The sequence below is a fragment of the Nannospalax galili genome, unplaced genomic scaffold (genome assembly GCF_000622305.1).
Source record: "Nannospalax galili isolate Female #2095 unplaced genomic scaffold, S.galili_v1.0 scaffold1037, whole genome shotgun sequence".
NCBI classification, from domain to species: domain Eukaryota; kingdom Metazoa; phylum Chordata; class Mammalia; order Rodentia; family Spalacidae; genus Nannospalax; species Nannospalax galili.
In genome coordinates, this window is record NW_008340043.1 from 115,531 (window position 1) to 135,936 (window position 20,406).

Genomic DNA, 20,406 nt, shown 5'->3' on the forward strand with positions numbered 1-20,406 from the left:
TGTGAAGGTCAAAGGTTAACATTGGGTGTTATTCCTCAGGAACTGTCCACCTTGTTTTAAGACAAGGTATCTCATTGACCTGGCGCTCACCAGTTAGGCTGGGCTGACTGGCCAGGGAGCCCTTAGGGATATGTCTGTCTCTGCCTCTCCAGTGCTGGATTATAAGTGTATATACTATTGCTGTACATAATGGCCCAAACCTTTAATCCCAGCTCTGAGATCATGACTAGCCTGGTCTACATAAGTTCTAGGCTGGCTGGGACTACAGGGAGATCCTTATTCAAAAAGTTTTTTTTTTTTTTTTTTTTTTTTTTTTTTTTTTTTGTCTTTTTGAGACAGGGTCTCCCTGTAGCCCCAGCCGTCCTGGAACTCACTATGTAGACCAGGCTGGACTTGAACTCACAGAGATCTGCCTGCCTCTGCCCCCATGTTGCTGGGACTACAGGCATGTACCACCACGCCCGGCTTAAATAAATATTTTATTATTTTTATTTTATGTGTATGAATGTATTGTCTGCATGTACATGAGTGCACTGTGTCGTGCAGTGCTGTGGAGGTCAGAAGAGGGTGTTGGATTTCCCTGGAACTGGAGTTAAGAACGGTTCTTAACCCCAGTATGGGTGCTGGGAATCAAACCTGGGTCCCCTGCAAGAGCAATTAGTGCTCTTAACTGCTGAGCCATCTCTCCAGCCTAAATCTTTTTTTAAACTTATTTTTATTTTACGTGTATGAGTGTATTGCCTGCATGTGTGTAAGTGCACCCATGTCATGCAATGCCCTCGGAGGTCAAAAGAGGGTGTTGGATCCCCTGGAACTGGAGTTGCAGACGGTTGTTGCCACCATGTAGGTACTGGGATTCAAACCCAGGTCCTCTGGAATAGCAACCAGGGCTCTTAACCACTGAGCCATCTCTCTAGCCCCTCAAAAAAGATCTTAAATGAGACAGGGTTGTGGTAGCTATAATTCTAGCACTCAGGAGTCTGAGGCAGGAGTGTCCTGAGTTAGAGGCTATAGGTATTGAGTGAGCCAATTTTGTGATCCTGGAATCAGGTAACACTTCATTCTATAAAATAGAAGGAATGTCCTCTCTACGTGCATTTGTATCTCTGTGCATATACTTCCATATATGCATGTATGATATAGAACACACTAGTGTACTCATTCCCACCTTCATGCACAGCAATGATTGCACTGGGTGCCCTGGCACAGCCCTGAAATCCCAGCACTTAGAAGCCTGAAGTAGGTCGTTGACATATTTGAAGCCAGCCTGGACTATGTAGTGAGACCCTGACTTTAAAAGAAAAAAAAAACGTAATGATTTAATGATTAGCCATTACTTTTTCAGCTCCTTGAGAGTGAGAGCAGGGACTGTGTCCAGATGGCTGTCATTCTTAGCACCCAGCATGGGACCGTGGTATATTCAGGTATTCAATAGTTACTCCTTTTTTTCCCCTCTCAGCTTTATTGAGGTATGATTCATATAATTTTGTAAATATAAGCTATATGATGAGGTGATTTGATATGTGTATATATTATGAAATTAGTCTTTTTTTCTGGCAGTGGTGGGGATTGAATCTGGGGCCTAACCTTGCTAGGAAAGTGCTTTATCATTAAGGTACATGCCCAGCCCATGGAATTTTTTTTTTTTTTAAGATTATTTTTTTGCAGGGGTGGGGGTGGGGGTGGGATTGAGACATGGTCTCCCTATAGTTCCACCTGCCCTGGAACTAGCTATGTAGATCAGGCTGGCCTTCGTCTCACAGAGATCCACCTGCCTCTCAAGTGCTGGGGTTGAAGATGTGCGTCACTACACCTGGCTGGGTTCAGTTTCTAGAACCCACATGGTGGCTAACAACCATCTGTAACCGGGGATCCAATGCTTTCTTCTGGCCTCCATGGGGATAACATGTACATGGTGATGTACATATATGCAGGCAAAACATTCATATACAAAATAAAAATAAGTAAATTTGAGGCAGGCGGGGATCTCTGTGAGTTCAAGGCCAGCTTGATCTACATAGCAAGTTGCAGGCCAGCTGGGGCCAGAGGGAGGCCCTGCCTCAAAAAAGACCAAAAAAAAATTTAAATTTTTTAAAATTTTTGAAAGTTTTAAAAATTTATTATAATTATGGAGTGTACATGTACTTGTGGAGGTCAGAGGATAACTTTGTGGAGTTGGTTCTTTCTTTCCACTTTTACGTGTGATCCAGGGATAGAACTTTAGTTCATAAGGCTCGTGCCAAGTGCTTTGCCCTCTTGAGCCATCTTACCCAGCCATTGAGTCTGGCCTTGAACTTGTTCTCTGCCTTAGTGTTCCAAGTGATTCCTGGTGTGGTCCACTGTGCCCTGTGAGGTGCAGTGTTTTCTCCATGCTTGTTGGAGTGAAGCTTGTTAATCAGATTTCCTATAGACTTTTCTCAGTTTTGGTCTTCATGGCCTATGGGCTGCCCACTGAGAAGGTATATTAAAAACCTGCCAGGACAGTTGGAAACTGATCAGTTCCTTTTATCTGTCCATTTCACCTTGTGTGTTTCTCTTGTATTTTTGTGGTGCTGAGGGTTAAATCTAGGGCCTTGTTAGGCAAACTGTTTCTCAGGATCCATGAACCCAGGTGTGGATTTCTCTCATCAGGCACCCTCCTTTCTTCTTCTGCTGTTGCTCTACCCCAGCCCCGTAGTCACACTTAACCTCACCTTTTTGCAGGAGCCCATTGTACTGGGCCGCAAGCAGAAAGCCTTTCAGAAGAACTGCAGTGCTGATTTCAACCCTGACTTCGTATTTACTGAAAAGGAGGGCATGTATGATGGCAGCTGGGCCCTGGCTGATGTTATGAGCCAGCTCAGGAAGAAGGTGAGACTGACAGGGGTGGACAGTACAGGTGGTGGGCTGTTAGGATTGGACAGTGGATGTCAGAACTAACCCTTATCTCATGGCCTCTTACCTTCATCTTACGTTCAGCAGCTATGGAAGTCCTTTTGAAAATGGGTGGTGTAGGTTTTATAGGCTTAGTAGGAGAGCTCAAAAGTAACCCATAGTTCTGATTAATACCCAAGAATGTATTACAGTAAATCACTGCAAAGGAGATTTATTGTAGACTATAGTCAGAAATGTTTTTTGTTTATAGATGACTCTTTCTTTGAAGCACAGGCAATGGAAAGTAACTGTGCTACATTTTTTAGTTTGTTAATCAGATGCACAGAAAGCATGGGGTCCTGGCAAACAGGATGAAAATGACAGTGGTGGCAGGAGTGGTAGGGATCATGAACAGTGACGGCACATGACAAGAACAGCAGTATACAGGGCCCAGAAACAGAGCCTAGCAACTAAGAACACAGCTGCCAGGGCTGAAGAGATGTCACAGCAGTTAAAAGCACTGGCTGCTCTTACAGAGGACCCGGGTTCAAATCCCAGCACCCACATGGCACCTAACAACTGTCTGTAACTCCAGTTCCAGGAGATCCAATGCCCTCTTCTGACCTCCAAGGGCACTGGATGACACGGGTGCACTTAACACACATGCAGTTAATATATTCATACACATAAAATAAATAAAATATAAAAAAAAATAATACCCAAAACATGCACTTTTGGGGGGGGGGATCTTTTTGAGACGGGGTCTCCCTATAGCCCCAGCTGTCCTGGAACTCACTATGTGGACCAGGCTGGCCTTGAGGTTGGCTTTGAACTCACAGAGATCTGCCTGCCTCTGCCTCCTGAGTGCTGGGATTAAAGGTGTGCGCCACCACACCCAGCAGCATAATGTACTTTTGATCCTGAAATAAGCTAGAAGAGCATTCCTTCTTCAAGATCATCCGGAGAGGATTTTTAAGACGAGGTGTCCATGCAGCCCAGGCTGGCCTCACTCACCAAGCAGCCAAGGGTGACTTTGAACTCCTGCATTTATTCCCTAAATGCTGAAATTACAGGCTCGTGCGACCACCTTGGCTTTTATATGTTTTAAAATGCATCTGGGACTGGAGAAATGGCTCTGCAGTTAAGAGCACTTGCTGCTTAATCATGAGGACCTGGGTTCAGAACCCAGCACAATGTTGGGAGGCTCACAGATACTCAAAACTCCAGCTCTAAGGGACCTAATCCCATTTTATGGCCTCTGCTGGCACCTACACAGCATGCTCATATACTCAGACAGCGTGCACACACACACAAGTAAGAAAAATAAAGTAAATCTGTGTGTGTGCAGGTACCCATGGAGGACAGAAGAGGATGGAGGACCCCCTGGAGCTGGAGTTACAGGCAGTTATGAGATACCAGATATGGGTGCAGGAACCAAACTCGGGTCCTCTGGAAGAGCAGTAAGTGCTCTTAACTTTTGAGACAGCCCTCTCCCCTGTTAAATAAATTTTATTTTTTGAGATTGGATCTTTCTGTAGCCCCAGCTGGTCTGGAACTTGCTATGTAGTCCAGGTTGGTTTGATCTCATAGAGATAACGCCTGCCTCTGTCTTCACCTCCTGAGTGCTGGGGTTAAAGGTGTATGCCACCACTTCTGACTCTAAATAAAACCTTTAAAAACAAAATGTGTCTGTTTATATTGGTTTTTGGTGATCTAGTTTCTATTTATTAACACATAGGCTATGTATTTGATACTGTTTTCTTTTGGTTGTTAATAATTTACAGATTGATTAACTTTTCTAACATTAAACCCTTTTTTGTGTGGTTGTTGGTTTTTGGAGACAGGGTCTCATTCTGTAGCCCTAGGCTATCCTGGAACTTGTTAGGTAGACCAGGCTGGCCTTGAATTTGCAACAACCCTCCTGCTTCTTCCTGTTAGGATTATGTGAGAGCTACCATTCACAGCCTTTCTTACTTGTTGTAAGACAAGATCTTACTCTGTAGTTCATTGTTGGCCTGTATTCACTGTGTAACTCAGGCTGACTTTGAATTCATGGCCTCCTGCCTCAGCCTCCAAGTGCTAGATTGTAGGTGTGAGCCGTGATGCCTAGCTCAGATGAGCCTTTTCCATATTAACGATTGAGACCCAGCCCTTTGCTAGTGTCCTTTCTACATATGAATCTACTTTTTCCGTCTTGATTTTTACCTGCAGAGGGCAGCCACTACCCTGGATGAGAAGATTGAGAAAGTGCGGAAGAAGAGGAGAGCAGAGGTGAGGTGCAAACTCAGCCACTGGTGGTAGATGCCCTCAGCTGTATCTCATGGCCTGGTTCTTTCTGTCCATGTCTGATGGGGAGCTGGAGGAACAAGCATTCCCAACTGGGTGCTTGGTACTTGTGTTTACTTCCATGCCATGTAGCCTCTGTTCTGCTGTTGCTCCTCTTGGATTCTCAAATTCCTGGCATTTGTAGTCACTCTTGCTTTATTTTACTTTTTTCCCAGGATAAGGAAGCCAAGTCTGGGAAGGTGGAAGAGAAAGAAGGCAGGACAGGCTGTAACCCAGGAGAGCAGGAGGATCTGGGAGGGAGTGAGGCAGGCTCTGCGGATGAAGACTCTGAGACTGACTACGCCTCTGAAGAGGAGGAGATCCTCACCAGAGCAGGTAGACGGCTCTACGCTGGAAGTTGCAAATGAGGGCAGGAGGCAGGTGGGATGCATGTGCCTTGGCTTTCTAGGTAGTCTGTGCTCTTGATGTGTTTGTTAGCTTCTCTCTTCACCTGCTGTTGTGTCAGGTGCTATTACTTTGCAGGCAGCTTCCTCTCTCCCCATTTTCAACCCTGTGCAGGTATCACCCCCCCATGACTCTTACTTGGGGTGCCATATGTGCATTGGATTCACCCATGTAGTAAGGGTTCAGTAAGCATTTTTGGTAAAAAATAATAAAATGTCTGTTGAGAGCCTGCTGTCTACACTGTGCTTGTCCAGTTGCCTTCCTAACTTTCTGACTTCAGTGGAGTTGCTTCACTACATGACCTCCCAGTGTCCTTGTCTATGAAAAGAGGCTGGGGACAGCAGCCCTCCTGGAGGTTAATGGACTCAGTAGTCCACAGACAGTACCGAGGACAGATGGAGCAAAGGGGGGTGCTAGGTGAGAAGGACCATGGTCATCCACACTGCTTTTTTCTGTAGATACACTGAAAGTAAAGGAGCGGAAGAGGAGGAAGAAGGGCCAGGTGAGCCTGGGTGTGGAGGCTGGTGTGCCACTCGCTTTGACAACCTGAAAGAATGTTCTTGTCTGGTTTTCTTTGCTGAATTATCTTTCTCTGTCTTCTGATCTGGTGCAGGAAGCAGGGGGATTCTTTGAAGATGCATCTGAGTATGACAAAAACCTCTCCTTCCAGGACATGAACCTATCTCGGCCACTCCTGAAGGTAGTGGCTTTGGGCAACATGGGCGGGTTCTTTTTTGATTGGTGGATTGATTTTCTTTTTAGAGATATACTGTATGCATGCCTTGGTGTCTTTAGAAGCCAGAAGAAGGCATTGATCCCCTAGAGCTGGAATTACAGGCAGTTGTGAGCTGCTCAATGTGGGTTCTGAGAAATAAACTTGGATCCTCTGCAAGAGCAGCAAACAGTTTTGATAACCACTGAGTCATTTCTTCAGCCTGTTTGGTTGGGGGTTTTTTTTGTTTGTTTGTTTATCTTTTTGAAACAGGGTCTCCCTGTAGCCCCAGCTGTCCTGGAACTTACTATGTAGACCAGGCTGGCCTTGAAATCTCAGAGATCTGCCTGCCTCTGCCTCCCGAGTGTTGGGATTAAAGGTGTGCAACACCACGCCTTGCCCAGCCTGTTTGTTTTACACAGGGCATGCCCAGGCTTACTTTGAATTCACAATTTAGCAGAATCTGGCCTTGAACTCTTGATCTTCCTGCCTCCATCTCCCACATGCCTCAGTTACAGGTGTGCACTCCCACAACCTACCAACATTGGTTAATTGTTGCAGCAAACTCCACCTGGACTTATTGTGTTCCTCTTTGACACCCTCAATGCTATTGTCTGCTCAGCTGACAGAGAACTTATTGCCCTTGAGCAATAAGTTTCACCTGGCCCTCGTGGTGCCCACTGTCACTTGAGATAAAAAAAACAGTTTTTACAATGGCTTATACAGTTCTTCTGTTCCCTTTTGATGACAGTTTTAACCCTTTTCTGCCTTGGCCCTAGGACCAGGTATCGTCTTCTTCAGGGCCTTTTACAATTGCCATTCCCTCTGCTTGAAAGACTACTCTTCTAGAAGTCTTTTGGGGTGCTCCTTCATCCCTTTCAGGGTTCAGCTAGCCCTTCCCAGACAGCCTTGTGACTTGCACTCCCACTCCATCCCTGTTCATTTCCTGTCCTTGGTTATCTCCAGCTGTCTTTACTGGCACATTTTTAAATATATATATATATATATATATAATTTATTATTTTACTTTATGTGTATGCGTGTATTGCCTCCATGTAGGTAAGTGGACCCCTGTTGTGCAATGCCCGCAGAGGACAGAAGAGACCGTCGGATCCCTTGGAACTGGAGTTATGGACAGTTGTTAGCTGCCATGTGGGTGCTGGGATGCAAACCTGTGTCTTCTGCAAGAACAGCCAGTGTTCTCAACCACAGAGCCATCTCTCCAGCCCTGACGGGCACATTTTTGTCCATAGCATTTCTCTCTGTAGGACGTGTGTTTGTCTCCTGGTTTGTTTCTTCCACCAGATCTCCCAGGGCAAGGCCATCCCTTCCTTTTTGTTCCCTGCTATCCTCGGCACTGTCAGAAAGGCACTCGGTTTGTGCCTTGGGGGGAGGGGTTGCTGTGACTGCCCCCTGCCCACCTGCCCTGTCTGACCATGTCTTTTCTTGTTAGGCCATTACAGCTATGGGATTCAAGCAACCTACCCCGATCCAGAAGGCATGCATTCCTGTGGGTCTGCTGGGAAAGGACATCTGCGCCTGTGCAGCCACTGGGACAGGTGAAAGGATGGGCAGAGCAAGGATATTTGAACTGTAGAAAATGTTTACACAACCAGGTGTGGTAGTTACAGCTCTGAGGCAAAAGGACTGCAAGTTTCTGGCCAGACTAGGCTATATAAAAAGACCCTGTCTCAAAAAGTCTACAGAAATTTGTATTTGATTGTTTTTTTTTTTTTTTTGGGGGGGGGGGGTTTTTGAGACAGGGTTCCCTGTAGCCCCAGCTGGCCTAGAACTCACTAAGTAGACCAGGCTGGCCTTGAACTCACAGAGATCCACCTGCCTCTGCCTCCTGAGCGCTTGCATTAAAGGCATGCACCACCATCCCTGGCTCTTGATTGGTGGTTTTATGGTGTTGGAAATTTGGGGGATGCCAATTTGTCTTCATAGCAACATATTATAGCATGTTGGGTTTTGCTGGACGTGGTGGTGCACACCTTTAATCCCAGTACTAGGGAGATAGAGGCAGGTTGGCTCTCTGAGTTCCAGTCCAGTTTGGTCTACATAGCAAGTTTCAGGCTAGCCAGGCTGCTGCACAGTTAGACCTTGTCTCAAAAAAGAAAAAGAAAATCTTCCTTCTGGTACCCCTGGTGTGTATGTTGGGGGGACGGTAGCTGGAAGGAATTTGGGCAAGACAGGAAGAGTTTTCAGTTGCGAGCAGTGACCTATAGGAGATGCAGTAGTCCCCACAGCCTGGGCCCTAAGTCCAGGAGGCTGGGGGAATTGAGGGGGCAGAGGTGTGGGGAGACCAGGTGTCCATCTTGGCCCCAGCAGGTCCCCTCTTTGTTCTGGCTCCCTACAGCCATAGCAGGGATTTGTATGAGACACATAACGAACAATCCAACCCTCAAAATGCTGTGATGACCCCATGTACAGGCTGGGGATGTAACTTAGTTGGTAGAGTGCTTAGCATGAAATATGCCAGTTCCATTTTCTTACGAATGACAGAATTCCATTCTCATTTAGGTCAGGTTTGCCTTGAGCAAAACCTGATCCTCCTGCTTCTACCTCCCACATGCTGGAATTATAGGTGTGAGTCACCCTGCCTGGCTTCTATTTTTTATGATTGAATAATATTCCATTGTACATATATACTACATTTTCTTTATCTATTTATATATTGATAGGCATCTGGGTTGATTTCATATCTTGGATATTGTGAATATTTCTTTTTCTATCTGTTCATATAAAAAAGATTGGTAAATATACACACTCTTGTTCATCTGTCTCAGCTGTGTTGTAGTCCAGTGGTAGAGTACTTGCCTTGCTGCATGAGACTATGTATTTGGTCTATCGCACAGATGCACACACAGTTTACCTCTGGTTGGTTGAAGTTGGTGTTTTTTTTTTGTTTTTAAATTGTGTGTTTATATGTATGATGGGGAGGTGTGTGTATGCTATGGTGTGCATGTGGAGGTCAGAGGACAATTTGGGGGAGTCATTTCTCTCCTTCCACTTTATGAGGTTTCTAGATATCAGATGCTTGGTGGCAAACCTTTATCCCATGAGCCATTTCACTGGCCATTTAAAAAAAAAACAACTTTTTTTAGGGTCCTGGAGAAATGATTCAGTAAGAACACTTGCTGTTTTTCCAAAGAACCTGAGTTCAGTTCCTCGCACCCACATAGCAGCTCACAACTGTCTAAAACTCCAGTTCCAGAAGATCAGACACCCTTTTCTGGACCCCGAGACATGTGTGTGGTACACATACACTCATACACATTTTTAAAAAGAAATCTTAAAAAAAATTTACTGTAGCTGGGTGTGGCGGTATACACCTTTAATCCCAGCACTCTGAAGGCAGAGGCAGGCAGATCTCTGTATGAGACCAGCCTGGTCAGGCCACCTGGGGCTACAGGGAGACTGTCTGAAAAAAATTAAAATATTTACTGTGGGCTGGGATGATGGCTCTGTGGGTAAGAGCACTGATTATTCTAACAGAGAACCTGCGTTTGGTACCCAGGACCCACATGGCAGCTAACAACTGTTGTTAACTCCAGTTCCAGGGAATCTGGTGTCCTGTTGATCTACATGGGCATTGCATGTCCCTAGTGCACATTATAGAAGACAAAACATTCATACACATAAAATAAAAATAAAATATTTTAAGAATTTATTGTACTGGGTAAGATAACAGAACTTTTAACAGTTAAAAAAAATCAGTACTAATAATATTTTTTAAGAATATTTTATTTTTATCTATTGTTTGAGACAGGGTCTCACTGTGTAGCCTGACTGGCCTAGAACTTGCTAGCCTCCAGCTCACAGAGATCCACCTGCTTCTGCCTACTGAGATTAAAGGTATGTGCCACCCTGCCTGGCCCTTATTTTTTTATTTATGTATACATGTGTGTCCATGTGAGTGTATGCTATGTATATGCAGGTACACCCCCCCCCCCAGAGTTCAGAAGAGGGCGTCCCCTGGAGCTGGAGTTAAACGCAGTTGTGAACCACCTGCTAAGTGCTGAGACTCAAATGCAGGTCCTCCAGAAGAACAGCAAGCACTCTTAACTGCTGAGTGACCTTTCTGGCCCCAGTTATTTTCATGCTTTTTTTTCTTGTTTACATTGACATTAAGGTTGAGAAGCAGAAAAGATTTGATGGGAAATAATTTTTTTTTTTGTCTTTTTTGAGACAGGGTCTCCCTGTAGCCCCAGCTGTCCTGGAACTCACTATGTAGACCAAGCTGGCCTCGAACTCACAAAGATCCGCCTGCCTCTGCCTCCCAAGTGCTGGGATTAAAGGCATGTGCCACTATGGCACACGGAAAGAGAAATAAATTTTTTATGTTCTGAACAGATATGTAGATTTTGTATGCTTGGGTGAAAGCCTAAACCCGGAAGACCCTAAATGTCTCCTCTCTCCTCCTTTGCTACTCTCTCACCAGGTAAAACTGCAGCCTTTGCGCTGCCCGTCTTGGAGCGCCTGATCTACAAGCCCCGCCAGGCTGCAGTCACCCGTGTGCTGGTGCTGGTTCCCACCCGAGAGCTGGGCATCCAGGTACACTCTGTCACCAGGCAGCTGGCCCAGTTCTGCAACATCACTACCTGCCTGGCTGTGGGTGAGTCCCTGCTGCCAGAACCTGGGAGATGTGAAACGGTGGATAGATGATGGGATACCCACCCTCCATGTGTCAGGAAAGGCCTGTATGCTGATTGGATCCACCTAACAATCAGCTGACATGATTTTATAATAGATGCTAGGGATAGGAGGAGAGGTTTCATTAAGACTTAATCTATTTTTGTTTTGATTTTGAGGCAGGGCCTTACTATGTAGCCCTGGCTACACTGGAACATGCTGTGTAGACCAAGCTAGCCTTGAACTCACAGAGATCCACCAACCTGTGCCTTCTGAGTACTGGTGTTAAAGGTTTGCATCACCACACCTGGCTGTTTTAAAGAATTTTTTTAGATAAATTTTCTACTTTCTTTGTATGAGTGTTTTGCCTGCTGGTATGCAACTGCACCTGTGTGTGCAGTGCCCACAGAGGCCCAAGAGGGTGTCATATCACCTGGAACTGGAGTAACAGGCAGTTGTTAGCCTGGGTATTGGCAGCTGAACCTGGGTCCTCACCAAGAACAGCCAGTACTCTTAACCACTGAATCATCTCTCTAGCCCTTGTTTTTTCTTGTTACTGTTGTTTTTTTTGAGATAGGGTCTCTCCCATTGTCCCAGCTGACCTGGAACTCACTACATAGACCAGGTTACCCTCAATCTCACAGATATGCCTGCCTCTACCTCCAGAGTGCTGGAATTAAAAGTGTATCCCACTATGTCACCTACTTGCTTTGTTTTGTTTTTGCAACAATGTCTCTCTGTAGCCTAGGTAGGCCTGGAACTCACTATGTAGCTCAGGCTGGCCTCAAATAGCACTCCTCCTGCCTTACTTTCCTGATACTGGGATTATAGTTGTAAGCTCCCAACTCAGCAGGATTTAACCTTTTTGTAATTTTGTTACTGCAGATCAAACCCAGGGCATGCTAGGCAAGCACTTTTACTATTGAACTATATTCTCAGTCCCAGGACTTAACCTTGAGATGAGAAAATTGAGAGGTTGGGATGTAGCTCAGTGGTGTAGTGCTTGCGTAGCATGTGCAGGTTCCTGGCTTTGATTTGATTGCTAGTACCACAAAAAAAAAAAAAAAATCATAAAAACTGGCGGTGCATGCCTTTAATCCCAATACTCAGGAGGCAGAAGCAGATGGCTCTCTCTGAGTTCAAGGCCAGCCTGGTCTACATAGTGAGTTCCAGGACAGCTGGGGCTACAGGGAGACCCTGTCTCAGAAAAAGACCAAGAAAAAAAAAAAAAACCCTTAGTTTTGATGGTGTACTGTAATCCTAGCACTTGGGAGGAAAAGATAGGGGTTCAAGGCTGGCCTGCGCTACATAGCAAGTTTTAGGCTGACCTGGGTTATATAGTGAGACTATCTCAAACCAAAAACAAAAAGGAAAGGAAAACTTCAAAATTAAGCAAACTTTTTTTGTGGTACTGAAAAAATTAAGTATAGAATTTTTGCATATTGTGAGTAAGTATTTTGTGGTGACCTTCCCTGGCGAAGTCACAGTGTTACCCAGTGTGCGTTTGCAGTCTGTATGCAGTTGGAAGTCAGCAGTGATCTTGGTCTTCATGTACAGAGGTGTCACCAGTCTTCTCAGCTCCCTCTCCAGACCTCCTGAAGTGCTTTTTAGCATGCTCCCCTCAGCTCAGTTATAATGAAGTCATCTAAGTGTGTTGGGAAATGCCACTTTGCCAAGGTCTTGTTCCCAGCTGTTTGTTCTGCATTTGGCCTGAGCCCAAGGCAGGTGGCAGGTGTTCAGTGATCACTGATTAATGGCTGGCCTGGCTTCCTGCTGGGGTCTTCTTTATTCAGGTGGTCTGGATGTGAAGTCTCAGGAAGCAGCTCTTCGGGCAGCACCAGACATCCTCATTGCCACCCCTGGCCGGCTCATCGACCACCTCCACAACTGCCCTTCCTTTCACCTGAGCAGCATCGAGGTGCTCATCCTGGATGAGGCCGACAGGTGTGCCTGAAGAGCGGGGTATCTGAGTTGTCACCCTGCAGTTTTCTAGAAGCTCTTGGTCACTATGTATAACAACATAGTTGACCCAGGTTTTCCTGCTTTCTTCATTTATTTATTTTTATTTTATGTGTATGAGAGTGTTATACTTGCATGTGTATAAGTGCGCCTGTATTGTGCAATGCCCATGGAGGACAGAAGAGGGTGTCAGATACATTAGAACTTGAGTTATGGATGGTTGTTAGCTGCCATGTGCGTGCTGGGATTCAAACCTGGGTCTTCTGCAAGAGCATGTAATGATCTTAACCTCTGAGCTATCTCTCCAGCCCCGTTTTCCTGCTTCCTTTTTCTGCAGTGAGATGGTTAAGAGGTAGGAGAGGTCAAGCCAAGCATAGTAGTGCACTCCTGTAATCCCAGCTTTTTGGAGACTGAGGCAGGAAGATGACTAAGAGTTTGAGTCCAGCTCAGGCTACATAGTGAATTCTAGACCAGCCTGTGCTACAGTTGCAACCCTGTAACCTCCAACCCCTAAAAAAATAAAAATAAAAAAAACTGGTGGGCTCTACCAGTTCCTGAGATTTGAAAATGTTACTGAGAGTCTCAAAACAAATTCTTTTTTTCTTTTTAAAAATATTTATTGTGTATTAGTGTTTTGCCTGCATGTATGTGTGCCAGAAGAAGGCATCAGAGCTCCTGGAACTGGAGTTAGGGATAGTTGTTAGCTGCCATGTGGATGCTGGGAAGGAAACCTAGGTCTTCTGCAAGAGCAGAAATGCTCTAAATTGCTGAACCATCTTTCCGGCTCTGAATCCTTTTCTTGTCTGTACATGGAGACAGGAATAAACCTACTTCATGACAAGATACACCAGGGAGAGGAACGTAGAGGCTGCACTGTGTCTTCCACAGACAGTTCCCAGGACCTATGGGGCTGCCTCTCTTCCCTCTCCTTGTATTCCTTTTATCTGTGTGTCCATTTGATCACTTCTTTCCTTCATGACTGAGCCAGTAATGTGACTGATGGTAGAGGTCAGGTAGGAAGGAGTTCACAGATAAGCCCAGAGCATGGTAAGGATCGCCTCTCTCTCCCCAGCTCAACAGATGGCAACGTAGACTTTGCAGTAGTTCAGGTATTAATTCTTAGTGTCTTTTCATACCTCTGATGTACCCATTGGTAAATCCTGTCATCACCCCTACTGTGAAACTCTGCCTGGCTGTTTCCTCAGCCCGGCTCCATCTCCTTAAGCCTGCTTCAGTTTCTGCCTGAGTGAGAGTGAAGGGCATGACTTCACCCAGCAGCCTTGTCCCAAGGATGCCTTATTGATCTAGTCACCAGGAGACAACTAGACAAATCCAGAGTGACAACACAACTTAAACAACTTTCTTGATGGAGATAAACATGATCACCAGTTGCAACACAGGAGCTTGGTTATGTAGAATCAGGGCGTGGTTCTTCAGAGGTGTGTGCTGAGATTTAAGGATGATGTGTCATGAAATCAGTGACAAGGCAAAGTCAGTGTGGCTTAGTACTGATGCTTGGAGAATCTTGGTGAAAGGATAAGGTAACAACAGTAATCATCATAGGATAGAACAGATTCGTCTAAATACAACCTTGGCCTATGTGGTACCCTCTGATCCCCACTATGACAGAAGAGCTGCTCCTTAGCACGTCCTTCCCCTGCTTCTCTCAGGATGCTAGATGAGTACTTTGAGGAGCAGATGAAGGAGATCATCCGAATGTGCTCCCACCACCGCCAGACCATGCTCTTCTCGGCCACCATGACGGATGAGGTGGGTGCCCACAGGCATGCAGAGAGCCCCTGCTGGATTTGAGGGTTGCCTGGGCAAGCCCTGTGGCCTCATTCTCCACCTTGCAGTGTTGAGCAGCCCTGGCCCTGTGCTTGGCAGGTGAAAGATCTGGCTTCAGTCTCCTTGAAGAATCCTGTCCGGATATTTGTGAACAGTAACACAGATGTGGCTCCATTCCTGCGGCAAGAGTTCATACGGATCCGGCCTAACCGGGAAGGGGATCGAGAAGCCATTGTGGCAGGTGAAGGCCCAGGGCAAGATTGGGCAGGGTGGGTGTCTGCACTCAAGCACTTGGTTGTTGCCCTCCAGCCTCCTCCATTCTCCCCTACCTTAGCCACTGTCATCCACTCTAGGACTTTCTCCATGAACCCTGATACTGCCCCATCTTCCTCCTGACTGCCAGTCCTTTTTGTCGTCTAGACTCTCTAACCATTCAGCACCTGATGCTTAGTCATGGTACAGACTGACTGTCTGTCTGGGCTGTTACTTCAGCCCCTTCCTTACTCTTCTTGTTTGTTTGGCCTGCCTTACTCTTAACCCACAGATCATTTCTTTCCTAAAGAGAATTTGCTGTAGTTACTTCCATTCCAACCCTCCTAGGGAGTCCTCAGGACCCCTGGGACCTGGCCATTTCCTGCCTGGAGACCTCAGCTGTTGAGACATAGTTCCAGCCTCCTTTGCCTGCCTCCACGCCTCACCCCAAGATTGTTCCTGCCTGGGTGACTGCACATTGTCTTTTCTTTGGTCTGGATGCTTCCCTTCAGTCTTCCTGGATAGACTGCTTGTCATCTAGCCTCAGTTACCTCTGCACAGAGGCCAGCTCTGCACCTTGAATTCTCCCCAGCCCTGTTGACTGCACTCGGGAGTTCACTTCTCTGTCTTTGCCCTGGCATGTAAAGACCTGCCTGTCCATTGCTGACTCACTCTTTTTCCCTCTAGCTCTCCTGACAAGAACCTTCACTGACCATGTGATGCTGTTCACTCAGACCAAGAAACAAGCCCACCGCATGCATATCCTCTTGGGGCTGCTGGGGCTGCAGGTGGGTGAGCTCCATGGCAACTTGTCACAGACGCAGCGGCTGGAGGCCCTCCGGTAATGTTCAGGGTAGCTACCTGCTTGAGCAGATCCTGGGCTCTCCTTACTTGACAGAGGGAAAATAGGACCCTGAGGGTTATGTTAGAACAGTAGCAGGGCACACAAATAGCACGGTTCCCCACTTTAACATTTGACCTGAGCCTGTGTGTGCCACTGCACCTATAGTCCCAGCTGCTTAGGAGACTGAACTGGGAGAATTACTAAGTGAGACCTTGTCTTAGAAAACTTACTTGTGGGGGCTGGAGAGATGGCTCAGTAGTTAAGAGCACTTACTGCTCTTGCAGAGGACCCAGGTTCAATTCCCAGCACCCATATGTCTACTAACAACCATCTGTAACTGCAATTCCAGGGGATCTGATGCCTTCTGAGATCCTTGGGCTTTGTATGACATGGGTGCACTTACACACATGCGGGCAGTACATTCATACACATAAAATAAAAATAATAAATATAAAAAAAATAAACATTTGTTTCAGTCTGAGTACTGTACAGCTGTATCTTAGGTGCATTTAGTTAGAGCTCTGCCTGGTATCCCTTATACCCCAGGGTCTTCTCTCTCTGGACCTGCTAAGTGGATCCACATCAGGAAACAGACACATAGTCTGTCTTTAGCTTTCTCATAGCAACTCACATGCCCAGGTCAATTAAATTAAGATTCAAACCCAACGTCAGCAGCCATTTCATAAGCATCTGCTCTGGCAGCCACTTAGCTGGTGATTTCTGTGGGATTTGTCATTACATCTCACAGAGCAGAGAAAAGCTGTGAGAAAGTATCCGTTCAGAATGCCCCATTACCCCTGCCCCCATCCATCCCAGGGCTGAGAGGTGTATGTGAAGTGAGGCTGATCTGGACACAGGCTCTGGCTTCTGCTCTTTGCTGTGGTCTAGTTAAGCTGTCCCAGACTCAGTCTGGGGATTATTGCTTGACATAGTATACAGCAGATTTCATGTGTTCTAGAGGTAATGGGCTGGTTAAAGCTGAGTGTACAGATGACTGACATTTAGATGGTTTAGAAGGGTGTGGCTCAGTGATAAAGTGCTTGCACAAAACCCTGGCTTCTGTTCTCAGCTTTCTCTTTTACTTTTTTCCCCTTTAGTATTTATTATATTTTTATTTTTTTATTTTATGTGGAGTGTATTGCCTGCATGTATATAAGTGCACCTGTGTCATGTAGTGCTCACAGAGGTCAGAAGAGAGCGTCGGATTCCCTGGAACTGGAATTACAGATCGTTGATAGCTGCCATGTGGGTGCTGGGAATCAAACGCAGGTCTTTTGCAAGAGCACTCAGTGCTCTTAACTGCTGAGCCATCTCTCCAGCCCCAGCTTTCTCCTAATAAATAAAATGTGTCCCACTTTGATGAGCCATACTCTGCTGCTAGACTCTGAGATTAGTGGTAACTTAATGTCACACTTTCCTCTGCTGACTCGGGCTCCTGGGAAGCAATGTTGGGCTGGGATAGTTGAATTAACATTTACTCTGTGGCTCTTTCTAGGCGCTTTAAGGATGAACAGATTGACATCCTTGTGGCCACAGATGTGGCAGCCCGTGGACTTGATATTGAAGGAGTCAAAACAGTGAGTGGGTCCTTCCTTGCTGTTGGGAGTTCTTTGGCTTCCCTGTGCCTGCCCACTTCACCTCACTGATACTGGGCTCTGAACTTCAGGTGATCAACTTCACGATGCCCAACACTGTCAAACACTATGTGCACCGGGTGGGTCGAACTGCGCGTGCTGGCAGGGCTGGGCGCTCTGTGTCTCTGGTGGGAGAAGAGGAGCGGAAAATGCTAAAGGAGATTGTGAAGGCAGCCAAGGCCCCAGTGAAGGCCCGGATCCTTCCCCAGGGTGAGCAGGCACTGGTGTAGCAGCATTGGATGTCCAGGTGGGAGGCAGAGGTAGAGGATGATGCCAGGAGCAGTGCTGTGCAGGCAGCCTAGCTTGAGTACCCTGGGCAGGCCTCCTCTCAGCTCCCTGGCTTCAGGCTTCTCTGTGAGCAGCGGGGTGGGGAGAGCATGATAAATACAGGTCCAGCTCAAAGGAGCTCTTCTTGGCGAAGGTCTCTTGGAAGACACAGTAGCTCACACTGGCCTTGAACTCATTATGTAGCCCAGGCTGGTCTGAGCTTGGCAATCCTCCTGCCTTAGCCTTCTGAATGCTAGGATGAAAGGTATGAACTACTACTTCCCTCACCACCCCCCACCTTTTTTTTTTGTTAGACATACTGGGATGGAACTTAGGGCCTTGTGTATACTAGGTAAGCTCTCTACTGCTGAACTTTATACCCAGTCCATTTTTTATTTTTTGAGAGGGGGTCTCCTTAAGTTGCCCAGACTGGCTTTGAACTGGCTCTATTTTTATTTTATGTGTATGAGTGTACTGCCTTCATGTGTGTAAGTGCACCTGTGTCATGCAGTGCCCAAGGAGGTCAGAAGAGGGTGTTAGATCCCCTGAAACTGGAGTTATGGACAGTTGTTAGCCACCATGTGGGTGTTAGAAATTGAACCCAGGTCCTCTGCAGAGCAGCCAGTGCTCTTAACCACTGAGCCATCTCTCCAGTCCCTGTTTTTTCTTCTTTTGAGACAGAGTCTCCCTGTAGCCCCAGCTGGAACTAACTGTATAGACTGGGCTGGCTTCTATCTGATGGAGATCCACCTGCCTCTGCTTCCTGAGTGCTAGCATTAAAGGTGTGTTCTTTTGAGACGGGGCCTTATTGTATTGACCTGGCCTATGTCATACTCACTGTGTAGCCAAGACTAGGCTTGATCTCCTGATTTTCCTTCTTTCTAAGTGCTAGGGGATTACAGGTACACACTGCCACCCCTGGCTGGCTCTCTTTCGTCTGTGGGCGGGTGAGTGAAGGTCATGGGACATCCTTAGCTGTCATCCCTCAGGTGCTGTCCATTTTGTTTTCCTCATTGTCCTGGAGCTCAAGTTGATCAGCCTGGCTGGCCAGTGAGCTCCAGTGCCCATCTCTGCCTCCTTTAGCACTGGGATTACAAGTGTGCACCATCACACCTGGCTTTTTCTTTTTGAATGTGGGGTCTGAGGGATTGATCTCAAGTCCTCATGCTTGCAAGACAAGCACTTTACTGACTGAGCCATCACCCCAGACCCATGCTTACTTTTCTTAATGTTGCAAAATTGAATGTTACTCGTTGGAAGTTAATAGATAAGTAAAAATGTAATTCAGTAATCAAAGTGCTTATCACTGAGCATTTGGGTACATAGCCTTTCAGACTTTCTTCCATTCCTAGATGTCATTTTTTTCCTATTTCCATTTCATCTTGTTGGTCAGTAAGCAGCTCTTATCGAGTGCTGCTGTGTGCCCAGGTCCAGTGCTCTGTTGGAGATAGAGCAGGGAACAAAGCTGCTGGCACTGTGGTATGAGAGATACTAAGCTAATGCCAGACATATTTGAGAGTGACAGGAGAAGTCCTGATTTAGAAAAGCTGTTCAGAGCCAAGTGTGGTGGTTCGTGTCTATAATCATAGTACTTGGGAGGTGGAAGCAGAAGGGTCAGGAGTTCAAGACCATTCTCCACCATGTAGTAAGAGTCAGCCTTGGATACATGATACCCTGTCATAACTCCGCCTCCCCCCCAAAAAAATGCTGTTGAGGAAAGGTTCTAAGCAGCTGGTGTTGAGCTGGGTCCTGGATGATAAGAATAAGGAGGGCTAGGGCTGGAGAGATGGCTCAGTGGTTAAGAACACTGGTTGTTCTTTCAGAAAACCTGGGTTCGAATCCCAGCACCCACATGGCAGCTAACAACTGTCCATAACTCCAGTTCCAGGGAATCCGACAGCCTCTTATGTCCTCCACAGGCATTGCATGACACGGGTGCACTTACATGCAGGCAATACACACATACACATAAAAAAAATTTAAAAATAAAATATTAAAAAGAATAAGGAATAAGGAGGGCTGTGAGAGAGCACAGACAGCAGAGGCTCTGAGCAGGAGCAAATTTGATGTGTGAGTGAAAGGAAGGAAGGTTGTGGCCAGGGCAGAGGAAGCTAGCTCATCAGACGTAGACGGGGCCACTCTGAGCATTTGGAATTGATACTGAGAGCAACAGGATCCATAGGGGGATGGTTGTAAGGGTTTGTTGTTATTGTCGTTTATGTGCTTTAATCTTCGTGTTTGTGTGTGGATGATGTGTATGTAAGTGACGCATGTGTATTGTGTGTCATGTGTGTCTTAGGTCAGAGGACAACTTTAGGTGTCAGTCCTCAATTTCTACCTTGAGACAGGTGTTTCCTCCCCCTCCCCGCTGTGTATGCCAGGGTATCCGAGAGCTTCTGGGGTTCTCCTGTTTCCACCTCCCATCTGGCTGAAGTAAGTAGCATTGGGATTACAGATGTGTACTTCTGGGCCTGGCAGTAGGCATAGGTCCTAGGGATCCAAACTCAAGGTCTCCATATTTGTATGGCAAACACTTTACCCACTAGGCCACCTTTCCAGCCCTTGTTTTGTTTTGGGTTTTTTTTGTCTTTTTGAGACGGTCTCCCTGTAGCCCCAGCTGGCCTGGAACTCACTTTGTAGACCAGGGTAGCCTCGAACTCACAGAGATCCACCTGCCTCTGCCTCCCGAGTGCTGGGATTACAGGCAAGCGCCACCACACCCGGCTCCCTTG

The 20,406-nt window shown here is 46.4% G+C and overlaps 1 protein-coding gene across 2 annotated transcripts in view; it reads left to right on the forward strand.

Moving 5' to 3' along the window:
• The window catches only part of Ddx27 (DEAD-box helicase 27), a 28,650-nt gene that overhangs the window by 1,871 nt on the left and 6,373 nt on the right, over window positions 1-20,406 (forward strand). For both annotated transcript variants that reach the window (XR_003849812.1, XM_008834851.2), the window contains exons 2-14: window positions 2,704-2,850; window positions 5,065-5,124; window positions 5,355-5,514; window positions 6,042-6,085; window positions 6,197-6,283; window positions 7,749-7,854; window positions 10,740-10,913; window positions 12,724-12,874; window positions 14,560-14,659; window positions 14,777-14,918; window positions 15,617-15,770; window positions 17,269-17,350; window positions 17,440-17,617. Coding sequence is in view for 1 of the 2 variants with exons in the window: in XM_008834851.2 (XP_008833073.1) it covers window positions 2,704-2,850; window positions 5,065-5,124; window positions 5,355-5,514; window positions 6,042-6,085; window positions 6,197-6,283; window positions 7,749-7,854; window positions 10,740-10,913; window positions 12,724-12,874; window positions 14,560-14,659; window positions 14,777-14,918; window positions 15,617-15,770; window positions 17,269-17,350; window positions 17,440-17,617 (1,585 nt within the window). In the remaining variant the exon portion in view is untranslated. The remainder of the gene's footprint in view (window positions 1-2,703; window positions 2,851-5,064; window positions 5,125-5,354; window positions 5,515-6,041; window positions 6,086-6,196; window positions 6,284-7,748; window positions 7,855-10,739; window positions 10,914-12,723; window positions 12,875-14,559; window positions 14,660-14,776; window positions 14,919-15,616; window positions 15,771-17,268; window positions 17,351-17,439; window positions 17,618-20,406) is intronic.